Source organism: Hemiscyllium ocellatum, chromosome 1 (genome assembly GCF_020745735.1).
Source record: "Hemiscyllium ocellatum isolate sHemOce1 chromosome 1, sHemOce1.pat.X.cur, whole genome shotgun sequence".
In the NCBI taxonomy this organism is placed as follows: domain Eukaryota; kingdom Metazoa; phylum Chordata; class Chondrichthyes; order Orectolobiformes; family Hemiscylliidae; genus Hemiscyllium; species Hemiscyllium ocellatum.
The window spans coordinates 128,060,866-128,079,519 of NC_083401.1; the positions used below are offsets into that span (position 1 = coordinate 128,060,866).

The 18,654-nt window shown below is 41.2% G+C and overlaps 1 protein-coding gene across 1 annotated transcript in view; it reads right to left on the reverse strand.

The window, feature by feature from the left end:
- Positions 1-1,195: 1,195 nt before the first annotated feature.
- Positions 1,196-18,654, reverse strand: part of tmem150c (transmembrane protein 150C) — a 43,279-nt gene continuing 25,820 nt past the window's right edge. The window contains exons 2-5 of the mRNA XM_060827109.1: positions 13,689-13,756; positions 5,552-5,679; positions 3,671-3,848; positions 1,196-1,404 (exon numbers count right to left, since the gene is read on the reverse strand). Of these exons, the coding sequence (XP_060683092.1) occupies positions 1,196-1,404; positions 3,671-3,848; positions 5,552-5,679; positions 13,689-13,756 (583 nt within the window). The remainder of the gene's footprint in view (positions 1,405-3,670; positions 3,849-5,551; positions 5,680-13,688; positions 13,757-18,654) is intronic.

The following is an 18,654-nucleotide window of genomic DNA, read 5'->3' on the forward strand; positions in this document are numbered from 1 at the left end:
AAGATTTACAAAGATGTTGCCAGGGTTGGAGGGTTTGAGCTACAGGGAGAAGCTGAATAGACTGGGGCTATTTTCCCTGGAGCGTTGGAGGCTGAGGGGTGACCTTATAGAGGTTTATAAAATCATGAGGGGTATGGTTAGGGTAAATACACAAGGTCTTTTCCCTGAGGCGGGACAGTCCAGAATTAGTGGGCATCGATTTAGGGTGAGAGAGGAAAGATTCAAAAAGGGCATAAGGGGCAAATTTTTCATGCAAAGAGTGGTGCATGTATGGTATGAGCTGCCAGTGGAAGTGGTGGAGGCTGGTACAATGACAATATTTCAGATACACTTGGATGGGTATATGAATAGGAAGGGTTCAGAGGGATATGGGCCTAATGCTGGCAAATATAACTAGATTAATTTAGGATATCTGATCACATGGACGAGTTGGACTAAAGGGTCTGTTTCCATACTGTACATCTCTATGCCTATAATTAGAATCAAAGGTTAATATAATGTAGGTTACGCACTCTGAAGATCAAGATGTGGATGTCTTGTTTTGAGTTCTTGGCTGAGCATCTCTCTGGCTGAGTTAAAAAATGTGTTGCTGGAAAAACACAGCAGGCCCGCCAGCATCCGAGGAGCAGGAGAATCGACGTTTCGGGCATAAGCCCTTCTTCAGGAATCCCATTCCAATAGCAAGTGGGTTCTAAGATATGTAGAGGCCAGGAATAGTAGCACGTTCCTCATACAAAGTTGTATATATCTCCAGTACAATGATAGTGTGCACAGTCCTGTTCACCAAATACCTTACATAATGCCACACATCTTCTGATATTAACCCTCTCCACCTCTCTTCATGTCTTTAGACTCCAGCTCCCAATCGTCACTTTATCCCAACCCATTGCGGTTCCATTTTTTTGAAAGTTTTGTTTAGAAATACTTTCACAGGACTTGAGCATCTGCTGGCTTGGTGAGCTTTTTGTTGCTTTTCTCAAATTATCTTTGAGAGATTGGTGGAGAGAGCTGAAAAAAGATTATCAGTGATAAAGATACCAAAGGATAATCTTTATGAGGGAAGAGTTTAGATGTTAAAAGAAATAATCTCACAAATATACTCTTTAATCAAAGCTTGAAAACATTAAATTTAATGTCAAATTAAATGTTAGGAATGTACCCATTAATATTCTGGACTACTGGAATGACATCCTCATTAATAACTGTCTCTAAAATGATCTGAGCGGAACTCAGCAATGACCGTGGAGACTTTTGATACACTTTGTTCATCAGCACATTGAATGTTAAATTCTGAATATCGAAATTCAATTGCAAATGTTGCTATGTAGAGGAGGTAAAGCATGATTAACATCCACTGGGATCTTGCTCCGTGGAACATTTTGAGCTGTGCAACCAGAAAAAAATCTATTTATAATTTGGTTAAGGAATTCAGCAAAATAATTCTGAAGCAATACTTTTGGTCTAAATTATTAAATTTTTAAAATGATAAACAGTGACCGAGTGATAATACACCTGGAGTATCAGAAAATGATGAACTGTCATGCATGATAATCAGGTTTAATGTAAACAATACATAAAGTGTATGCGAATCTATGTTAATTATATGGCAAGTGAAAATGTCCTGTCTGGATGGAAGCTCAAAAGACGTCAAAATGAGACGAGAGTGCAAGAAAAACTGAAAGGTATTTAGATTTAAAAGAAGTGCTGGAAATGGTTGGCTAATCTGAGAATGTGTGAAAAAAAGGACATGAGCCAGTTGTCGTGCTTATAATTGTTAACTAACTCTTCTGGCTCTTGCAAGATAACACTTGGATCACCCAGCTATGTATGACTATAGATGAGTCACATAAGCAGAGGATTTTCCACCTCTGCCTCAAATATAATCAAATTCACTCACTAGACTTGTATGAATCAGAATGACAGACTGTTTTGAGCTGTCAGCAGTCAGTAGTTTGATTGTCCTGATTCGATGTTCCAATTCTACCCAACATACACGTTAGTGGAATTTTCCTGTTTTCAATTAATGTGTTGTTGTGGAGAGAGATTCATGGTGTCCAGTCTGTAATGGTTTGGGATGATTTTTGTCACACAATCCTCCACTCCTTACATCATTAATAATGCAACTTGATTCCCTCCTTGTGGTACTGTGTGATTGGTCAGTTGGAAATGGCCACCACTGCCTGGAACTTACGGTGATTGTGCAACTGGCAACATTTTTAAGGTTTGGCTGCACATCACTTCAGATGCTGCAAGACAAGACTGACCCTCACATGGTGATGCTCAAGCTGTACCTCCAGGACATGGCCCAGAATAAAAGGGAAGCTCACTCCTCACTATGCAGACAGAAACCTCGTGGTGTTGACAAATGCGGTGATGGAGAGGAGGGCAGTCTGTTACCTGTAGACCCAGTGGAGGTTACACCATCAGACTAAGACAGCCTGGACCCAAAATATAGCTGAGGTCAGTGCTGAATTGTGGATGACCCACCTCATCCTCCCAAACTACTATCTCTTCCTGCCAGCTGTGTATTCTCACACACTGAAGCCAACTCACCACCTCTGCTGCTCATACATCAACACTAACTACTCTTCCATCCACCTTGATCACAATCAATCCTTGCCTCTGTCATGTTGTAGCAATAATTGGCCTACCTTCTCCACGGATCTCACCACAACACCCTGACTGACCACGACCAACCTACTGGACTGAAATTGGACCAGCCCCTTGACTAACTGTGCCAGTGCCCCTTCACTAATTGTAGTCCTCCTTCACCCCACTAAAGACTGCTTCCCTTTGACTTTCACACATGGTCACATGCTTGAAGCACGTGCAGTGTGTTTGATGTATACACTGCTGGCATTCAGTGCAGGCATGACATTGACATAGCCCAGTGTCACGCAGAGACATGTTCACTCCCACAGTCACAGCTATTTGTATCTCCTAGCAATGTAAGCTCTAGAGGGTGGTAGCCTGTAACTGAGTGCTAAAGCTTTGGACTCTAGGAACTCAGCGTGTTGGCAAAATGTAAGTCAGCACAGAAATTAGTCAACGTGTACTTGGAAAGCAATGCTAAGTAGCAAGAGGCTAGTAAGCACAAAGCAAGTGAGCACTAAGAAAGCCAGCTTAGAGCTGTAAGATGCACCTGTCCAGATGCTTGAAGTATGTGTCCTTATGCAATTGTCCCTGAGCTCCAAATGGAAGTGTTGAAGGGATGAAGTGTGTGAGTTGGTGTGAGAGAAGGTGCAATGATGTAGTGAGGATGCCAACTTGCACAGATGAAGGGTCAAGAAGGACAGTGGCCATAAAACATGTAGGGACATGGTTGTGAAGAGAACCATCATTTGCATGATGGCTGGGACAAGTAATAGGCAAGCTACAACCACCATTCTGATCTATGGGACTTTGTCCGACATAATTTCTCAGGGTAGGAGAGAAGGATTGGAGGTGGCTGCAAGCATGCTGAGTTGGGGCTTTAATGAGATGCAAATACATGAAAATAATGTGGTCACCATTCACTTACAAGATTCTGAAGTTGTTGCTATTTAAGGCTTGAAGGGAAAAATTGCAAGATCCTGATTTATTTTCAATCTCCCCACGTTTTCCTACCTTCCGTGCAATTGATCACACTGCATCAAGGAGGGGAAAATTCTGCCCATAGATCAAAAGATACACAGGATGACAGTGATGGAGATAGCCGTTGCAATCATAACACGCAATATTCCAACTTTAATTCCTTCATTCTTTAGATTTGCCTGAAAAGTTAAAACAACCTGGATCCAGCAGACTACAGTTCCAAACCCAAAGATCAAAACTGTGCCTGTGTTGTGTACCTGTTCATTATTAGAGAGCTGGGAACATCAAAAATGAATTACTATTTGAACACAAAACACATTCAATTGCTCGATGTCAATACAGAAACTAACAACAAAGACTATGTTAAAGTTAAAGATTTTGTTGAATGAAAACTGTAATTATAAATTTCCCAACTTCAGAATAAGATATTCCACCAAATAGTTGAGATTAGTCTTGAAAGCATTCAGATTTTTTTAAATCTTCTCTTTAGATGGCCAGCTATAAATGTTTAAATTTAAAAGCTATAACAAAGCACTTCATCCACAAATAATCTGACATTTCCCCTAAATGAGTCTTATCCAAATGAATATTAAGCAATTCCTTGGTTTTATCTTCTGCTACAATCCCAAAAGTCCTTACTCTGCAGAACGGTGCCTGAAAATAGTGCTTTCTGTTTGCCTGCAGTCAGAGTTTGCGAACATTGTGCATAATCTTACTGGTGACCATCACACAATTTTCAAAACAAGTATTAAAACAGACAGGATTCAGAAAAAAATTACCAAGTTGTTGCTAGGAGTGGAGAGTTTGAGATATAAAGATAGATTGGAAAGGCTGGGATTTTGTTCATTTGAGCATCGGAGGTTGGGGGGGGTGACATTATTGAGGTTTGTAAGATCATGAGGAACATACAAAGGTGAGTGGTAAGAGTCGCTTCCCTAGAGTGGGGGAGTTCCAAACTAGGTGGCATATTTTTAAGGTGAGAGGAGAAAGATTTAAAAAGGACATGAGGGCAACATTTTTACACAGACAGTGGTTCTTGTGTGCAATGAACAGAGAAAGTGGTGGATGCAGGTACAGGTACAATGTTTAAAAGACATTTGGATTAGTTCATGAACAGGGAAGGTCTGGAGGAATATGGGCCAAGTGCAGCCAGGTGGGACTAATTTAGTTTGGGAACTAGGTTGGTGTGGATTGGTTGGGCTGAAGGGTTCGTTTCCATGCAGTATGACTCTATGACTGTAAGTAACAAATAAGGTAGCAGAAGGATAAAGCAAGGAGTTATATACAACGATTTAGATGAGACTCATTTGGGTGAGCTGTCAGATTATTTTTAGTTGGAATAGCTAAAATAAGAAAAATGGCCTTCTGCATCTAAACTGATTATGTGATTTAAAGTAATAGGAATGAGGGGACTATTGAAAAATGTGGATAATTGTCTTTTGTTGGCAGTTTACTGCTCTAAAGACAGCAAAATGCAATTTCCATTGGCCTCCCGATCTGTTGTGGTAATTTATGATAAAGATTAGTGGAAACCGTAGAGGTACAGCCATTCACACTATTCCTCCAAGATTTCTGCTGATCTCTCATCAAATGCACAATGAACTTTGGAAAAGTCCTTGTGGAAATTCCAGGTCTGATATTTCTCCCTTTTTTTAAAGTGTATTTTTACAATTTTTTTGATGTAATATTCTTCCTCCCATAGTGACATTGTGTGCAGCCCTTGTCCAGCATGTTCTGGTTCGGTCCACTAGGTGGCACCAAACAATGATCTTGCAGTTCACCTCAACCTTCACGTTTTTATCTCCTCAATGAATAAACTTTTTGAATACACTCGCCAAAAATGGTAATGCTGAGATCTAATTTTATTTTCTATGTACTGTGACAAGGCCATAGTTTCAAACGCTAGCATGAACTGTGAAATGTAACAGATGTGGTGGTATTCAATGAAAAATGATGATCAGAAACTTTGACACTATACCTGGAAATTGGCCACTAAAGTAATTCCAACAGCAGCTGCACTTAGTGCTAGCACCCCAAAGATATTCAACCAAGGCTTCTTCATTTTTGACTTCAGTTGTGAATAACGAAGTATACCAATAGTAGCCACTGTTGGAGGGGAGAAAGAGTGATGAAAAACAAGCATGATAAATTAGTTTCATTGATAATGGTCAACATCTACTCAATTTTGTAATATTTGTTCAAATAATGGACAAATTGCTCCCACTCAGAAAAGGATCAGGTACAAAAGGGCACAGATTCAAAGTGAATGCAAAAAAAAACGTCAATACAGTGAAGGGTTCAGGTCTGGACTGCATTGCCTGGAACTATTGTGGAGGTAGGTTCAATTGGGGCAGGCAAGATGATTACTTATTTAGAAAAAGAATTGCACAGGGTTACTGGGAAAGAGCAGAAGATCGTGTGCAATTCTGGTCTCCCTCCTATAGGAAGGATGTTGTGAAACTTGACACTTTGGTAGGAGTAACAAGAGGATGGATTACTGGGCTAATGGTAGGCTACTTGGTAGTGTGGATGAGCAGAGGGATCTTGGTGTCCATGTACACAGATCTCTGAAAGTTGCCACCCAGGTAAATAGTGCTGTGAGGAAGGCATATGGTGTACTGGGCTTTATTGGTAGAGGAATTGATTTCCGGAGTCCTGAGGTCATGTTGCAACTGTATAAGACTCTGGTGCGGCCTCATCTGGAGTATTGTGTGCAGTTTTGGTCGCCATACTATAGGAAGGATGTGGAGGCATTGGAACGAGTGCAGAGGAGGTTTACCAGGATGTTGCCTGGAATGGTAGGAAAATCTTATGAGGAAAGGCTGAGGCACTTGGGGCTGTTCTCATTGGAGAAGAGAAGGTTTAGGGGAGATTTGATAGAGGTGTATAAGATGATTAGGGGTTTAGATAGGGTCGACACTGAGAACCTTTTACCGCTAATGGAGTCAGGTGTTACTAGGGGACACAGCTTTAAATTAAGGGGTGGTAGGTATAGGACAGATGTTAGGGGTAGATTCTTTACACAGCGGGTTGTGAGTTCATGGAATGCCCTGCCAGTAGCAGTGGTGAACTCTCTTTCTTTATGGTCATTTAAGCGGGCATTGGATAGACATTTGGAAGTTATTGGGCTAGTGTAGGTTAGGTAGGATTCGGTCGGTGCAACATCGAGGGCCGAAGGGCCTGTACTGCGCTGTATCTTTCTATGTTCTAAGGTTCAGAAAAGATTTATGAGGATGTTGCAGGGTTGGAGGATTTGAGTTGTAGAGAGAGGCTGAATAGGTTCAGACTGTTTTCCCTAGAGCAAAGGCACCTGAGGGTTAACCTTATAGAGGTTTATAAAATCATGAGGGGCATGGATAGGGTAAATAGTCAAGGTCTTTTCCCTGGGGTGGGGGAGTCCAGAGCTAGAGGGCATAGGTTTAAGGTGAGAGGGGAAACATTTAAAAGGGATGTATGGGGCAACGTTTTGGTGGTGTGTGTATGGAATGACCTGCCACAGGAAGTGGTGGAGGCAGGTACAGTTACAACATTTAAAAGGCATCTGGATGGGTATATAAATAGGAAGGGTTTAGAGGGATTTGGGCCAAGTGCTGGCAAATGGAACTAAATTAAGATAGGATATCTGGTCGGCATGGATGAGTTGGACTGGAGGGTCTGTTTCCGTGCTGTATATCTCTGTGAGTCTATGACACTAAGTTAGGGCTACTTTCATTTCAAAGCAGCTGCATGCCATTATTCACTAATGAAGACAGTGTATGAATTAGCAGTTTACAAGCAATGACAGAAACTCCCAAAATATGACTAGTGTAAAGTGACCAGTTCTCTTTTCCTGTGAAGCAGCACAGAGCTTACATGACAGGTCTAATTTCACCACTGGGGCTTTCTAATTATGCCATTTCTCAAAATGCAGATGCTGGAAATTGGAGACAAAGGAAATTAGAAATGAAGCACATCAGTTGGAGAGAACAGAAGTGAATATTTCAGGACCGAGATAGGATTCACGCCTTAATTTGTACCCTTCATTCTCAGAATACTACCAGGCCACTCAAAGTTTCCAGCGTAATCTGATTGTGTTCCCCAACTGTGCACCTTCCTGACAAAAGCTGCAGCTCCATTCATTTCAGTTTTCAGCAAAAAAAAGTGCAGGGTGTCCAGCACAGAGGCAGAAAACCTTCCTTCAATGTCATTTTTTTTACCGCCAGCTTTCAGTACGGTCTGTATCCTACACTTTATTTCCATGGGATTTTCAATTTTAGAAACAGAGAAATTTCATGAAGCAAACGGGTCTCCTTCAGCCCGTTATGTCAGTTCACTGAATAAAGTGCTATTTGGCTTATCTCACTTTGCAGCTATTGGAGCTGGATCTTACCGTTTTTCGGCAAAGTGCAAGTCACGTGGATTTTGGTGCAGTTATTCTTGCCACCAGCCTGAGCACGTTCTTGCACGTTCTCTTACCAAACTCACCGTATGAATTCTCATTTGAGCCCTCAATTTGAGAATCATGCCCTAGTTCCACACAGCTCACCATACACTATTCCTGGGATAACTTGGCACTCACTAGATATCCCATGGGGTCATATCAAAAATCCATTGTGCACCCAAACAAGCACTGTCAGTCTGGAGTTGGCCTGTATTACCTGACGTTTGCCCTTTTCACTTGTTTTCTTAAGTAATTCATTAAACATGCAGGTATTGTGCTGAAATTATACAGACAAATCTCCAGTAAAGCCTACATACTCTTAACATCTCAGAATTTTGCTTTTAACTTTTAGGAATAGTGAACTCTGTAAGAGTCTTCACTTTAACTGTCTTTGGCAAAAATTGTCCCTGTTCTATAATTTGACCATAATAAAACCATGTTAAAACAAGAGCAGAAAAAGGCCATTCAGCCCATCTCGTCTGCGTTGCCATCCAATGAGATAATGGCTGATCTGATAAACCTCAATTCCACTTTTCTGTCTTTTCCACATTACCCTTGATTCCCTTACTGATTAAAAATCTGTCCACCTCAGCCTCAACAGCCCTCTGTGGTAAAGAATCCCACTGTCAGAACCTTCTGTGAATAAAGAATTCCTTCTCTTCTGTGTCTTTATCGGTGACTCCTGCTTCTGTGATTATGCCCTCCAGGCCTAGAATCTCCCATAATGGGAAAAACACCTTTCCACATCTGCCCTGTTCAGTCTTCCAAGAATCTTGTTCGTTTCAATAAGGTAACCTCTGATTCTTTGCCATTCCAACAAGTACAGGCCCAATGTACTCAGTCTCTCCTTATAAGACTGTCGCTCCATACATGGTATCAGTCTTGTAAACCTCCCCTGGACTGCCTCCACTGCCAGTATATCTCATTCTAGGAAAGGGGCCCAAAACTATTCACAGTGTTCCAGTTGAGGTCTGAAGAGTGCCTTGTCTAGTTTTTGCAGAACCTTTCTATGTTTATATTTCATTCCCTTTGAAATAAAGGCCAACATTCCATTTGCTTTCATATTACCCTCTGAACTTATATACCAGACTTATTATGATCTTTGCGCAAAGAATTCCAAATCCAACTGTGCTGAAGTCTTTTGCAGTCTTTCTCTATTTATATACTTTTCATCTCCTCTAACCTTCCTGCCAAAGTGCATAATCTCAAAATTCCCCACATTATATTCCATCTGCGAATTTTTGCCCACTTGTTTAACCTGTCTCGATCCTTCTGCAGATACTTTGTGTCATCCTCACAATTTGCCTTTTCATCTATTTTTGGAATCTTCACAAAATTGGCTCTAGTACATTTAATTTCCTCATCCAAGTCATTAATATATATTGTAAATAATTATGGCCCCAGCACTGATCCCTATGGCATGCCACTAGTTACATGTCGTCATCCTGAATGTATGCCGAGGTTATTTTCGTGGATTCTGAAACCTTTGCCCTATATACCACAGACAATAAGTCATTTGCAGTGAATTTTTTTTTACAGAGTCACAATCTTGAGAAGGCTAAGAGCATTGTGGAAGACTCCACACACCCCTCACTCAAAATTTTATCCCTCCTGCCATCTGACAGAAGATAACGGAGCAATCGGTCTCTCACGGCCAGACTGTGCAACAGTTTCTTCCCCCAAGCCATCAGGCTCCTGAACAGTGTATGATCAGACTCTTTCCCATCTGAAATTCTTTGCATGACTTCAAATTGCTGCTGGAAAAATGTCTATTATTTAGCAGGACTCATACATTCAATGGTAAGGTCCTAGGGAGTGTTGCTGAACAAAGAGACCTTGGAGTGCAGGTTCATAGCTCTTTGAAAGAGGAGTCGCAGGTAGATAGAATAGGATTATTGGTCAGAGTATTGAATACAGGAGTTGAAGGGTCATGTTGCGGCTGTACAGGACATTGGTTAGGCCACTGTTGGAATATTGCATGCAATTCTGGTCTCCTTCCTATCAGAAAGATGTTGTGAAACTTGAAAGGGTTCAGAAAATATTTACAAGGATGTTGCCATGGTTGGAGGATTTGAGCTATAGGGAGAGGTTGAATAGGCTAGGGCTGTTTTCTCTGGAGCTTCAGAGGCTGAGGGATGACCTTATAGAGGTTTAAAAAATCATGAGGGGCATGGATAGGATAAATAGACCAAGTATTTTCCCTGGGGTGTGGGAGTCTAGGACTAGAGGGCATAGGTTTGGGGTGAGAGGTGAAAGATATTAAAGAGACCTAAGGGCTCTTTAAGACAAAGACAAAAAAACCATAATGGGAGTTATGTACAGACCTCCTAACAGTGGTCAGGACCAGGGGCGCAACATGTACCGGGAAATAGAGAAGGCATGTCAGAAAGGCAAGGTCACAGTGATCATGGGAGACTTCAATATGCAAATGGACTGGGTAAATAATGTTGCCAGTGGATCCAAAGAAAGGGAATTCATGGAATGCTTACAGGATGGCTTTTTGGAACAGCTTGTCATGGAGCTCACAAGGGAGCAGGCTATTCTGGAACTAGTGCTATGTAATGAACCAGACTTTATAAAAAATCTTAAAGTAAAGGAACATTTAGGAAGCAGCAATCATAATATGGTAGAGTTCAGTCTGCAGTTTGAAAGAGAGAAGGCAAAATCAGCTGTAATGGTGTTACAGTTAAATAAAGGTAATTATGAGGGCATGAGAGAGGAACTGACGAAAATAGACTGGAAGCAGAGCCTAGCGGGGAAGACAGAGCAAAAATGGCAGGAGTTTGAGGGTATAATTGAGGACACTATACAAAGGTTCATCCCCAAGAAAAGAAAGATTATCCGGGGAGGGATTAGACAGCCATGGCTGACAAAGGAAGTCAGGAAATGTATTAAAGAAAAAGAGAGATCCTATAAAGTGGCCAAGAGCAGTGGGAAATCAGAAGATTGGGAAGGCTACAAAAACAAACAGAGGATAACAAAGAGAGAAATAAGGAAGGAGAGGATCAAATATGAAGGTAGGCTAGCCAGTAATATTAGAAATGATAGTAGAAGTTTCTTTCAATACATAAGAAACAAACGACAGGCAAAAGTAGATATTGGGCCACTTCAAACTGATGCTGGAAGCCTAGTGATGGGAGATAAGGAAATAGCAGGAAAACTTACAAGTACTTTGTGTCAGTCTTCACAGTGGAAGACATGAGTAATATCCCAACAATTAAAGGGAATCAGGGGGCTGAGTTGAGTATGGTTGTCATTACAAAAGAGAAAGTGCTATAAAAGCTAAAAGGTCTTAAAATTGATAAATCTCCTGGCCCCGATGGGATACATCCTAGAGTTCTGAGGGAGGTGGCTGAGGAAATAGCGGAGGCGATGGTTGAGATCTTTCAAAAGTCACTGGAGTCAGGGAAAGTCCCGGATGATTGGAAGATTGCTGTTGTAACCCCCTTGTTCAAGAAAGGAGCAAGACAAAAGATGGAAAATTATAGACTAATTAGCCTAACCTTGGTTGTTGGTAAAATTCTAGAATCCATCATGAAGGATGAGGTTTCTAAATTCTTGGAAGAGCAGAGTCGGATTAGAACAAGTCAACATGGATTTAGTAAGGGGAGGTCATGCCTGACAAACCTGTTGGAACTCTTTGAAGAGGTGACAAGTAGGTTAGACCAGGGAAACCCAGTGGATGTGGTCTATCTAGATTTCCAAAAGGCCTTTGATAAGGCTTGATTAAGATGTGGATCCTCCCCAAAGTTTCATCAACATCTGATGTCTGTTTTAAATGCAGCCTATATTCATTTTCTCCATCTTTCTCTTGCCTTTGCATCTCTAATTCAATTTCCTTCTAGTTCAATATTTTATCTTTTCTAACGCCATCTCCCTTTCCATATCCTTTTCTGCTCGTTGCAATTTTAACTCCAGTATTTTTATCTTTTCTTTATGCTTCAGCCTTTTTCACTGGAACTGCTATTGCTTGATTCCAATGTTTCACTACCCAAAGTGATTGATACCTCCTGTTTTTCTACTAAATCCCAAATGCAGTGCTAGCCCACTACATCTGCCTTCTTCGAAATGGATTACACCAAAATTTCAAGTTAAGGCTTTTTCTGTAATGAGTAAACTAAATGAAACAGTGACTAAACACTACTTCTGATGGCAATGCACAGTAAATTACAAAATTTTAATATTTAAAATGACCAAAACCTCCCTCTACTTTTATCCATTACATTGTCCTTTAAGTAGCGACTTCTTTCTCCAGGAATCAGCTGAAGCTATTCTCAGCTGTATTCTTCAAGTGGCTAATTCCTATCCCACTAACTGTGTTTCATGGTGCAGGAGAAATGGAATCCCTCCCCCTAACCAACTCTAGATAATTCTCCCAGTTTCAGTTAGATCGATATGAACTTGGTCTATTCAATCTGAGCGAGAGATCCCATCTGCATCTTAGCTGGTGAATAATAGAGGCTTACTACCTCTATCTTGTTGTTTCCTCTGTCTGGTTCTTGCAGATTAGATCATAAGACCATAAGACATAGGAGTGGAAGTAAGGCCATTTGGCCCATCAAGTCCACTCCACCATTCAATCATGGCTGATGGGCATTTCAACGCCACTTACCCGCACTCTCCCTGTAGCCCTTAATTCCTTGCGAGATTAAGCATTTATCAATCTCTGCCTTGAAGAAATTCAATGTCCCGGCCTCCACTGCAATGAATTCCACAGGCCCACCACTCTCTGGCAGAAGAAATGTTTCCTCATTTCCATTTTAAATTGACCCCTTCTAACTCTAAGGCTGTGCCCACGGGTTCTAGTATCCCTGCCTGATGGAAACAAATTCCCAGCCTCCACCCTTTCTAGGCCATGCGTTATCTTGTAATTTTCTATTAGATCTCCCTTCAACCTTGTAAATTCAAATGAAGACAATCCCAGGATCCTCAATCGTTCATCATATGTTCGGCCTACCATTCCAGGCATCATCCGTGTGAATCTCCTCTGGACACGCTCCAGTGCCAGTATGTCTTTCCTGAGGTGTAGGGCCCAAAACTGGACACAGTACTCCAAATGGGGCCTAACCAGATTGTCATAGTCTACTTAATAACATTTTTAGCAAAACCGACTGCTCAACCCTGCAATGGTGTCCTAAGAAAGCTTCACCTCTCAAACCATTCTCTATGGCAATGTGAAACACATGGGGTTTTTATCCTGGTAGAAAAGCTATTTACTTATCTTTTAGACTTCAATCTTCATTCTATCTTGGATTTAAAAGGGCAGTTTAAAATATAATCATTTGCAAAGAGTGGCATTCCTTATACCTCCATGTGACTTGGAGACTGACAATATTTTCACAGACATCACAGTCGCTTATGCCTATCCAAAACATATATTTAGTAAACTCTGCTGTCACCTAATTCCATCCTGTCTACACAGTAGTATATTATCTACAATTTTATTTGAGGGTCACAGTGGAGTAATCTTTGCCAACTGATAAATATGACTTTAGAAATGAATGGTAATATTCATTAAACCTCAGACATTACTAAAACACTTCACAATAAAACTAACCATCATTCTTCTTTCCTTCAAAGGAAAGGTGGTAAAAGTATTAAGTGGTGAGATTATCAAAGCAAAGAGAAGCTGATTTTTTTTCTGTTATGCAACTCTCAACTTTATGTAAAACATCTAATACTGATCCCTTCCTACCTAGACTTGCTTCCATATTCCCAATTTGAGCGAAAATAGAACTTGCTGGTGGATAGTCAGCTGCAACACTTTAAAAGAAGAAAGTTATTGAATTTGCATCAAATCTGCTAACTTTATGAATATATGTGCATTAGACAGAGGAAGATTTACTGTACCTTATAAAAGGAGGGCGTAATTCACATTGATCAGTCCTAGATTTAACACAAAACAAGTCCAAAAAGGATTTAAAATTATATACATTTTGTTGTTTTATCCTTACATTAAATTTAGATTTTTCATAATTTTCAACTGCTGATGTCACAACTTGGCCATGAGGTGAGCAACATCACACATTCCTGAGTTTGTTACCTTACTCAGAATAAGTTGCTGCAGCCTTTGTGTCATGTATGTTTAAATTATATTATGGAAGCTCTTACAAATGTAACATTCCCTTCTTAAGGCATACATTTATGCATTTGATATTGCACCCTCTAAATGCTTATGGAAATTGGGACATATGAAATCAAATTTAAGAATCATTGATTAAAATGGAGTATTTTCAGCTCCTTTGTATGAATCTGACCGAATGCCAAAAAATGGAAATCTGAACTTAATGAAAGAGCCTGTCTGTCCAGTCAGTATGTGAAGAGAAAACATTGGTCATGATTGTTCAACTAATCAAGGGTGGACATCTGAAACGGAGATGATGACGGACCTGATCCAGCCTGGATTATTGGTGAAATTTAACTGCATCATGAGACTGCACATTCATTCTCTATATCTCCACATGCATTTTCATGTGATTGAAGAAATAGGTTATGAGCTTTGGAAGATTAGATGCAATGGCTGAAATTCTGATTTAAGACAGGAGTTGTAATGGGGCATTAAAGATAGAAGATGGCACAGACAGGATTAGGGAGGCGATTTGTGATGGATAATTTTCAGATTTTGGCCAATCCTTGTCTCCCAGTATTCCATGAACACTGAAACTCTGGCATACACATGCCAAGTGACATTTTCAACATACCAGTTGAGACAGTAAACACAGCCATCGGTCCACACAATGAGTATGTTTCTACACACCATAATATTTGCGAATGGTACCTACAGATTTGGAAGGGGATGGGGAAATGGAGGGATGATCCTTGATGAATCAGCTGAAGTTGGTTGAGCAATGATTTCCCTTCAAATAGGGCATGATTATCAATATTTCATTACTAATATTGTTGAGATCACGTGATAGGTTGCTAACCATCTTTCAAATATTTGTGTCTATTCTTAAAATATAGCTATATATTTGTCATATAGAACACAGAACAATATAGCATAGATACAGCCTACCATATCTATACCAAACAAGATGCCATTCTAAATTAATCCCATTTGTCTGCACATGGTCCATATCCCTCTATTCCCTGCCTGCTCACGTGTGTCTAAATGCCTCTTAAATGTTGCTATTGTATCTGCTTCTACCACCATCCGGAAGCATGTTCTAGGCATCTCCCGCCCTTTTTGTAAAAACTTGCCTCACACATCTCCTTGAACTTTTCATGTCTTATTTTACACCTATGCACCCTAATATTTGACATTTCTATCCTGGGAAAAAACTCTTTGACCATCCATCCTATCTATGTGTCTCATAATTTTATATACTTCAATCTGGTCGCCCTTCAGCCTCCAAGGCTCTGGCTAGAATAATCTGAGTTTGTCCAATTTCTCCTTACAGCTAATCCAGGCAACATCCTGGGAAATCTCTTTTGCACCATCTCCAATAATTTAATGTGGCCTGACTGAAGTTTTATACAGTTGAAACATGAACTGTCAACTTTTATACTGAATGCCCCAACCAATCTTGCTGCATGTCTCCTTTACCACCTTATCCACTTGTGTTGCCTCTTTCAGGGAGCTATGGACTTGCACCCAAAGATCCCTCTGTATGTCAGTGCTCCTCATGATCCTTCCAGTTACTGTATACTTTCATCTTGCATTTGATCTCCCAAAATGCATCACCTCATGCTTGTCCGTTTTAAACATCTGCCATTTCTCCACCCAACTTCCTAACCATCCATCCTGCTGTATCTTGTGATAAATTTCCTCAATATTCATAACTCCACCATGTTCATGTTGTCTGCAAATGTACTAATCAGATTTATCCATTATCCATTTATCCATTATCCATTATCCATTACTAATCCATTTATCAACTTACAGTGGATCCCATGTGACTTAATCTTCTGGACCACCCAACCATGAAGAACCTTGTCAAATGCTTTAGTAAAGTCCATGTCGACAACATTCACCCAGATTAAAAAGGCAGTTTGTGATGGATAATTTTCAGATTTTGGCCAATCCTTGTCTCCCAGTATTCCATGGAACATTGAAACTCTGGCATACACATGCCGAGTGACATTTTCAAGATATAAGTTGAGACAGTAAACAAAGCCATCATTCCACACAGTGAGTATGTTTAAAGATTTGCGAATGGTACCTACAGATTTGGAACCAGTGCATGTGAATGAGCTCCTACATTCCTTGCAAATGCTAATCCCAGATAACTCTTTGATTAGCGTGAACTCTACCATGTACTATTCCTTTTTAATGGAACAAACCTGCATTTTTAAGTTAATCAGTTAATCATGGAAGTATTATAATATGTATGAACACGTAAGGTTGACTTTTACCAGAAATCAGCTCAGTGTCAATTTTGGTGATTTTCAGAGGAGGTTTCCCTCCCTGAGTCTTTGCAAGTTTTCTCACAGTATACCCTGCAGCGTGCCTCATTACATTTGCACTGCTCCTCTCTGGCAATCTACTCATGCTATCTTTCATTGAGCAATAGTGGAAGTATTTACCACAGGTGGGGCCTCCTGGGAGTTCCTGTATGTGCACCATTTGTAAAGCTCAGCCATTCTCCAGGTAAAGCACTGCTAACCAGAATTGCCCTTCATAGTGCAAGGGTAAACAAGAGCAAAAACCACTTAAGGTGCACTGGTGACTCTTCATTGCAAATACAAGTGTGTATTTGTAAATGCATTGTTATCCAAGAACCAAACTACACAGGTTACTTAGCCTTAGTGCCATTCCATCTTAGAAACCTGTTTAAGGGAGTGCTACTCCTCCCTGAATGCCTACTGTAGCCTTACCTATTCCCATTGATCAATGTGCTTCTGGGAACAGTCAGGGTTCACTTGCCTTTCAAGTAGCAACAAATTTACAGTGAATGAGGGATCACTGCCCCCAGCTCACATCAACTAGAACCTGTTATGTTTGGCTTGGCTTGTATCCCACCCCCACCAGTGCTGCACTGCTGTATTATGACAAGTTAATGTTCCTTCTGCTCAATATCTTCCTCATCCTCTTGGGAAGACTGCTACTCTCAGTAGCAGAGTCTCTTCAGAGTCCATCCCATTTCCTCATTGCATGCTCTAGTTGTGTACCGCACAGCATGCTAGAATGTCTGTGGTGTAGTGCAAGAAACTCCAGACAGATCCACGAATCAGAATCTCATCTCATCTTTCCTGTCATCTGCTCCACAATGACACAGGTCAAAGAATGAGTTGCTTTGTTTCTACTGGAAAATCACAGCAGGTCAGGCAGCATCTGAGGAGCAGGAAAATTGATGTTTCGGGTAAAAGCCCTTCATCAGGGCCTTATTCCTGATGAAGGGCTTTTGCCTGAAACGTCGATTTTCCTGCTCCTTGGATGCTGCCTGACCTACTGTGATTTTCCAGCACCACTCTAATCTTGACTCCAATCTCCAGCATCTGCAGTACCCCCCTACACCTGCATTGTTTCTATGCTATGTCAGAAGGTTAGTTAATGTACAAGGATAGCACTTGCCTCTCAGTAACCATCCTTGTAAACATCCTTGAAATGGAGCAGGAACATTATGGCAGCTCCCAGGGTACTTGGTGCGTAGTTCTAAGGTATGGTATTAATGCTCACAAATGACCTGCACATTGATAGAATCTCTATTCATGAACTCTGCTGTGTTATGATACGGCCTTCTGAATATGATGCGTGTACTGTCCACAGCACCTGCCCCTGGGGAGGGGAGTTGGGGGGGGGGGAGGTGAGGAGCCGGCCATGTTTGGCAAAGCCTCTTGCCCCTGAGGGCTGCAGCCCTGAATCATGAGGAAATGAGGTGAAGCTGTGGGATCTGGCACAAATAGCATTAGCAACAGCCTGGATACTTTTTGTGCCTCGAGGGTTGTGAGATCCCACACAGGGCCCACAGTGGATCCTTGGAAACAGCCAGTTTCACAAATGTTTAAGAGAACTGTCACCCCGACAACGATCCCAGTTCCCACTCCAGCGGTTGACCTCAGGGAGTCCCATGATATCCTCAGTCTGCTGTGACACTGCTTTTTTCCTTGGACCTCCTGTACCTCCTCCATGTCCTGAGGGGACCTTCAGCTGCCACCGCTTCATATGGAGGCCATTCAGCAGCTGCTGGTCCTGGGCTTTCTGACACATTTATTCTTCCTCAGTTTCTCTGTGCCTTTGTGGTACTGTAGCCTCAGCAGTGATGACCCCCACCCCCGTTAAGGCTGGATCAATAGCTTGCAGTCCCCGTGAAACAAACCAGTAACGGCGCTTGGCATCACACACAACTGATGGTTTAGCATCATCCTCCATGCATGGGACATGGAAGACACCAACAAGGAGGGCTTTAGAATGCTTCTACGTGAACTCTTTAACAAAGGGACCGTATTCTGATGTATCCAGCACTAGTCGTGTCATGCAAATACAAGAAACTGTGAGTGCTGTTTGGTTATTGATAGTTTGTTCTACTTCCCACCATTCCCACATCATCCAAGAAAGGCAGTATTGTGACTTGTGGCCCACAAGTGCCACTCTAAGGTCACTTTTGATTATTTCTGCTTCACAGGGATGACGAAAATGAATCTGCAATGACCGTTGATATGGGATTGACTGGGATTTGTAACCATCCAGTTGCATGCCACATGTGTTTGAAATGCAGGAA